Source organism: Pungitius pungitius, chromosome 17, assembly GCF_949316345.1.
Source record: "Pungitius pungitius chromosome 17, fPunPun2.1, whole genome shotgun sequence".
NCBI lineage: Eukaryota > Metazoa > Chordata > Actinopteri > Perciformes > Gasterosteidae > Pungitius > Pungitius pungitius.
This window is the reverse complement of record NC_084916.1, coordinates 12,681,001-12,687,000: the sequence shown is the minus strand read 5'-3', so window position 1 is coordinate 12,687,000 and position 6,000 is coordinate 12,681,001. Positions and strand designations below refer to the sequence as shown.

Here is a 6,000-nt window from a genome sequence, read left to right as displayed (position 1 = left end):
AAACATTAAACAAGGTTCTTATCAGTTGATCCAAATAAGCAAACAATAGATCATTGATATGTATTTTATATTTCTAAATAAACAAGTTTCCTTTGAGTCAAAAGCTTCGATAGTGTTTTATCAGGGCGAAGGCGGAGGGGCGGGCGCAGACGCATCTGGTCGCTCATGAGTTTCCTGAGTGCAGACTAATAAGAGATGAGATGCGTCCTGTTAGGAAACGTCACATGTTTTTGCGCACAGCATCCTCCGGATTACATTATTTAAGATCAGCAATGGGAGAGTACTGAGACAGCTGGGCGAGGACAGAGAGGGACGAGGAACACACCGTTGCATTGGATTGGATTTATTTAGGCGGATAGGAAAACCCATTCTGGAGACCAACCGCGCCTGCTGAACAGTGGGAATGAAAGCCCTGCGATTCGTTTTTCTCTTGGTTTGTGCCTTCCTCGTTTGTCAAGCTGATGGACGCAAAAGTGAGTATACAGACTTATCAAATATTCACCATCAAGTCCAAGCTCTGATATGGGACAAGTCTTACAAGTATTATCTCGCAGTGGGTGTGAAGAAGTCCTTTTTATATATTCGATGTCTCACAGTCCCCCCGGTTAGTTATTCGCTGACCCGCTCCCTGCACTCGGAGTCCCATGAGCTTAATTAAGGCGTCAGCAGCAGCAGTCGGTCAGAAAACTTTAATTTACAGAGAAAATCTACACAAATATCTGTGTAAAATAATTCGTATTATAATGAAGGCCTAAAATTCACAATCATTCCAACGGGAAAATCCAACTATTCGCAAACAAATAAAACATTATCAATAAAAGAAAGTTTTTTCATCCATTTTAATATTACAACTAAATATACAATATATTTTAAATGTCAATATTTTGCATATGTGATGTTAACACAAATAGCTGGATGGTTTTCCCTTGATCAAATCAAATAAATGGAATTTATAGTTTCCAACTGCCATTCGTTTATCCTCTCAAATCTAAATTTTGGCAGAAATCATGAAACAATGAACTTGAAAAAGTGGACAAATCTTCACTGTCTGAAAGAAAAAGGCAATACATTGTGGTCATGGAACAAAAAATCAGTTTGGAGCTGGGGTTTTTTGCAAGACAAATTTCCCACAAGCAGAAATGACCATGCATTATTATAAGCAAAAAGCATTTTCTGGAACCTTCAAAGAAGAAATATGGAGACTCCAAAAGAAGACGTGGTGTATTGTCGAGTAAAATGTTAAATTAAGAGATTGACCATCCTTTAAGTTTAGCTTTTCCCTCAGTGATCCTCACAGCTTATTATGAAGGCACAGAGGATTCTTAGAATGATCTCTCCCTCCCTCTCCCTCCCTCTCCCTCCAGCATACGGTGACATGTTTCCCCACAAGCATGTAAGGAAGTCCCCCTTTCCAATTCCACCAATCCCTGGCTGGGATCCAGACACCAACCCATGGGATGACTACCTCTACCCTCCCCTCAACCCCAAGCCAAAACAACTCATGCACCACAGAGGTAAGTGAAGTCCTCTTCATTCTCTGGATTCTTCCAGTTATATTTTGAAAATTTTACATGAAAGTCCATTTTTTTTCCTGCAGGTAAACCGAAGGTTCACCTGACCAGCGACAGTCCGGCTCTCAACGGCTCTTGCGTCTCCTTCACCGCGAAGTTGGAGTACCCTCCGTGCCAGAAGGAAGATGCCAACGGGGACGTTATTTGGGATGAGCACTGCGACGACACGTCAGGTGCTGCCAAAAAGCAAGGCCAGGCCACGCCCCCTGACACGTGGCATCATTGTCCGCCACAAAACAACGCTGCATCATACGAGACAGCATTGATTACGTGTTTTGGGCCGTTTTAGAGAAGCTCAACAAACTGTAAAGAGTATACATACGTATAATTAAAATAGGCATTTGCCATTTTAACACATTCAACGGAGAGAGAGAAACAATAGAAATCATTTGGAGGTGTGCTCAAGGATGGTGAAACCAAACCAAAACGGCTAGAATCTGTCCATAGAGCCAAGACGAAGTGGGATATGACCCCTTTTCCATTAAAAGTAGTCATGTGACCCATTGTTAATATGCAAATGTAAATAGGTGCACATGAAATATATATGTATTTTTTAACAACGCTACCTCACTCTCTCCAGCCAACGGACAAGTGCGGAGCGGCTACGTGTACAACTGGACTTCCTGGTTGGACGACTACGGCTTCGGAAAGTGTACCGACTTGAAGAAATGCAACGTGTTCCCCGATGGGAAGCCCTTTCCTCAGCGCAACGACTGGAGCCGCAAGAGCTACGTTTACGTGTGGCACGCAATGGGTGAGACGAGACCACTTTCCAGACAAGTACACACGAGAGCGTGAACCAAAAGCAACTGTTTTAAAGCTCCATCCATCTTCTCTGCTGGTCCCAGGCCAGTACTTTGAGACGTGCGACGGTTCCTCCTCCAGTTTGACCATCAACACCACCAAGATCCCACTGGGCGCGGAGGTCATGGAGGTCATGGTGTACAGGAAGCGCGAGCGCAGGAAGTACAGCCCCCTCAGCACCGACAACACCGTCTTCTACGTCACAGGTGGAGACAAACTCCAACGTGCAGCTCATGCAGCGTTTTAACACGTTTCGGACAGATGCAAAACGTGCAGAATTCATCCCTCCCCTCACACTCTCTCTCTCTCAGATAAGATCCCAGTTGCGGTTCAAATCTCCCAGAAGGCCGCGGTCAACCAGTCGGAGAGCGTTTTCTTTCGCGGCGAGGACGTGCTCTTCGAGGTCCGGCTCCACGACCCCAGCGGCTACCTCAAAACCGCGGCCGCCGTCGACTACATCTGGGACTTCAGCGACGGCAACCAGCTGGTGACACACCGCGGCGTGACCACGCACGCCTACAGCACGCTGGGGAGCATGAGCGTCAAGCTGGTGGTGGAGGCAGCGTTCCACGCAGAGTGTCCGCCCACCTCCGCCACGCCAACGCATGGGAGCTCCACAGGTACCAAGGGTGAAAGGCCTCAATGAGGCGTGCAGGTGACTATTGGAGACGTTCATGCAGGCTTAGTGGAGGAGACGCGCTGGCCTACAGTGAGTTAAGGCACATTCAAAGTTCTTGAAAGGTCTTTTCAGGGGGACAACGCTCTGAAAACGGTGTAGTGGGGCCCCAACAATCTGTGGCTCCTACAGTACTACAGTTAAATTCACTAATTTATTCAATTCAATCAGGCAAAAACATATTTTAGAGGTTGTAGGCTCTTCATTCTTTCCACAGAGGAACCAAAAATAATACTGCATTATACACAATAATGGACAGTAAAATTAAAACAAAGATTAGATTGGGCAGAGAATGAACACGCTCACCTTGCGTGGTTGAGATAAACGGTGTGTGCGGTTCAAGTTCATGTTCCTGCATGTGAGCGCGCTCCACTGGGCGGCTGACGGCCGCCGCTCCGCACTGTGCTCACGAGATGATTTCAGCTGATAAAAGCGTCCAGACCCGGTTTTAGCTCTGTCAGCACTCTGGCCATAGTTTGCACTTTTAGCCCCGTTAGCCCTGTTAGCCCTGTTAGCTTTGAGTGGCCTGCTCAGGGATCTTTCAAAGGAATCTTGGGGAAAATTAAACCAGAGCTATCAGCAGGAGATAAACAACTGTTTGTCATTTGAAGGGTTTACGCTGTTAATTGCAGGCAGGACACCAGATCCCCCTAAAGTCTGACCTTGATGGACAGGATAAAGCAAGAAGCCACTTTCATGACTAGATGTGTCACGAATGTTTTACTGTGTCTCTCACGCCAGAGGCTCCCACACCTCCACTTCCTGGTACTCACGCCGGGACCGTCAAGATGGAGACAACCCCGGGTGAGCCCCAGAGCTAACCGTGTACTTGTGTTTATTTATGTGTGTCTTTATACGGAAACAGAGAAGGACACAGGAAGTGTGTGTTATTTTTCTCCCCAAGCAGGAGCTCATTAAATATGAATGAAGACCCAATAACCTGACCACTTAAAATACTTGCACGGCACACTCTCACATTTCTTCTTGTTTTGTGTTTCAGTGGCACCCAGCACCAGCCAGCCCCTTACCACCTCCTCCTCCTCTCCTGCTGCCATGACAACAGGCCTGCCAACCACAGAGAGCTTCTCCCCTACTGTTGACAACACCACCCCTGAGTCGAACCCCACCACCGCGACCTGGCTGCGCACAAGGAACCTCAACAGCAACGAGTGCTACCGCTACGCCTACGGGACCTTCAGTGGAAACATCACCATCGTTGGTAGGTGGTGGTCTAGTGACTCCTCTAGTACAACCTTTTGATCAAAATTATTATTTTTCCATTGTGGTTGCAAAACTGTTGAGGTCATCCCGAGCACTGCTAAATATTAGTGTGCTCAAATGCTAAACATGGTCAAAATAAGATACTTTTCACAGTGCCAAAAACTAGGCCACAATGCAATTTTAAACAAGCAACTGTGTTCTCCAGCTCAACAGAGCTCTTGTCTCCAGTCAGCGGCAGTCACGTGAAACTGGCCTTTTGATACCCAAGTTAAATTATGTTGGGATTTATGCGTTAATCTATTAAAAAGTGGATTACACATGAAAAAAATAAAAGTTTGAGTCTGTTGTCCACAGAGCCCAAGCAGGTCCTGAGCAGCCAGCCAAAGAGCCGCATCGTGAGTGTGATGGCTGCCCGAATGACCGACACGGACGTCGGCTTCCTGGTCAAATGTTTGGGAAAGTAAGTATGGATGGACTTATTTAATTGGAGTGCAAGTTTATGTAAAAATTTCTCTTTACTGCTATTGGGCAAAATCCAAAAAAAGTGTCTAGAAAGATGGATTTACAAGTGTCAAAAAGATACTTGCAATGCAACACACGTCAGTCACTTGGTGTTCGCACATTAAGAGGAAAACATGCATTTTCATTCCAACCCTACATCCGTCCTCCTCAGCATCCCCACTTCAGCCTGCACCATCGTGTCGGACCCCGCCTGCACTCAGGTGCACAGCATCATGTGCGATGACGTGCCGCCGTCATCCCAGTGCGAGGTGCATCTCAGACGTACGTTTCCGGCGCCCGGCACCTACTGTGTCAACATCACCCTGGAGGACGCCGGGAGCCTGACGCTGACCAGCACCAACGTCACCATCAACAAGTCCCAGGACACGCCCGGTGGGCTGCACACAGACACCTCGCAGCTTTGTAGGGCGGTGGAAGGTTCTCTGTCTCACTGGCGCTCTCTGTCTCTTCCTCCCCCCCGCAGTGTCCAAGACTTCACACACCGCGGAGGTGGCGCTGTCTTCGGCCGCCGTGCTGGTGGCCGTTTTTGCATTTGCTGCCTATCTGGTCTGCAAGTAAGTGGTCGTGCACATCCAATGGTTTCTAAACCATTGGTTACGCCGTTGCCCGCCTAACACTTCCATCCCCTCACTTCACTCCTCCCAGGCGTCAAAAGGCGTACCGTCCCGTCCAGAGGTCGCCGTCCAAGGACGCCAGGGGCCATTCCGGGGTCGCAGGACGTGTGATCCGTTTCAAGGAGGCACTCTTCCCCTCCAGCGAGGAGAGCCATCACCTTCTGACCGAGAGGCGTCCTGTGTGAGCTCCACACAGCTGCGCCGCCTCTTTTCCGATCTTTTTTTCTGCTGCTTAGGCAGAGGTAGTTGCTGGAGGAATTTGACTGAAGCCACGGTTTTAAGATCAAAAGAATTTAAATGTTGTGGCAAGTGCTGCTTCACAGTACAGATAATCATGATACTAATCAAGAGTTAAGAATGACGTCCGTGAGTTGGTTCCTGTATGAAAAGGCATGGTCTTCCTAAGTGGAATTAATTGAACTTCACATTTAAAAAAGAAAATAAACTAATTCAATAAACTTACTGAAAACCTGATGATTAATAAAAGGTTGTAAACTAACCACTAATTGAAGACTGATTTCTCTTTATTCTCGGCCGAATAAAAGACGAGTACGTAGCTCCTCAGAGCTCAAAAAAAGAAAAAAAAGACCAA

General features: G+C 47.2%; 1 protein-coding gene across 1 annotated transcript; it reads left to right on the top strand.

Moving 5' to 3' along the window:
• The first annotated feature begins 229 nt into the window (after nucleotides 1-229).
• gpnmb (glycoprotein (transmembrane) nmb) lies at nucleotides 230-5,908 on the top strand. Its single transcript, XM_037474447.2, has 12 exons — nucleotides 230-473; nucleotides 1,365-1,514; nucleotides 1,598-1,744; nucleotides 2,152-2,325; nucleotides 2,420-2,581; nucleotides 2,687-2,995; nucleotides 3,793-3,855; nucleotides 4,052-4,270; nucleotides 4,627-4,732; nucleotides 4,946-5,166; nucleotides 5,258-5,348; nucleotides 5,440-5,908. Exons 1-12 carry the CDS (start codon nucleotides 404-406, stop codon nucleotides 5,591-5,593), a joined length of 1,866 nt encoding a protein of 621 aa, XP_037330344.2. The 5' UTR covers nucleotides 230-403; the 3' UTR covers nucleotides 5,594-5,908.
• The last annotated feature ends 92 nt before the right edge of the window (nucleotides 5,909-6,000 follow it).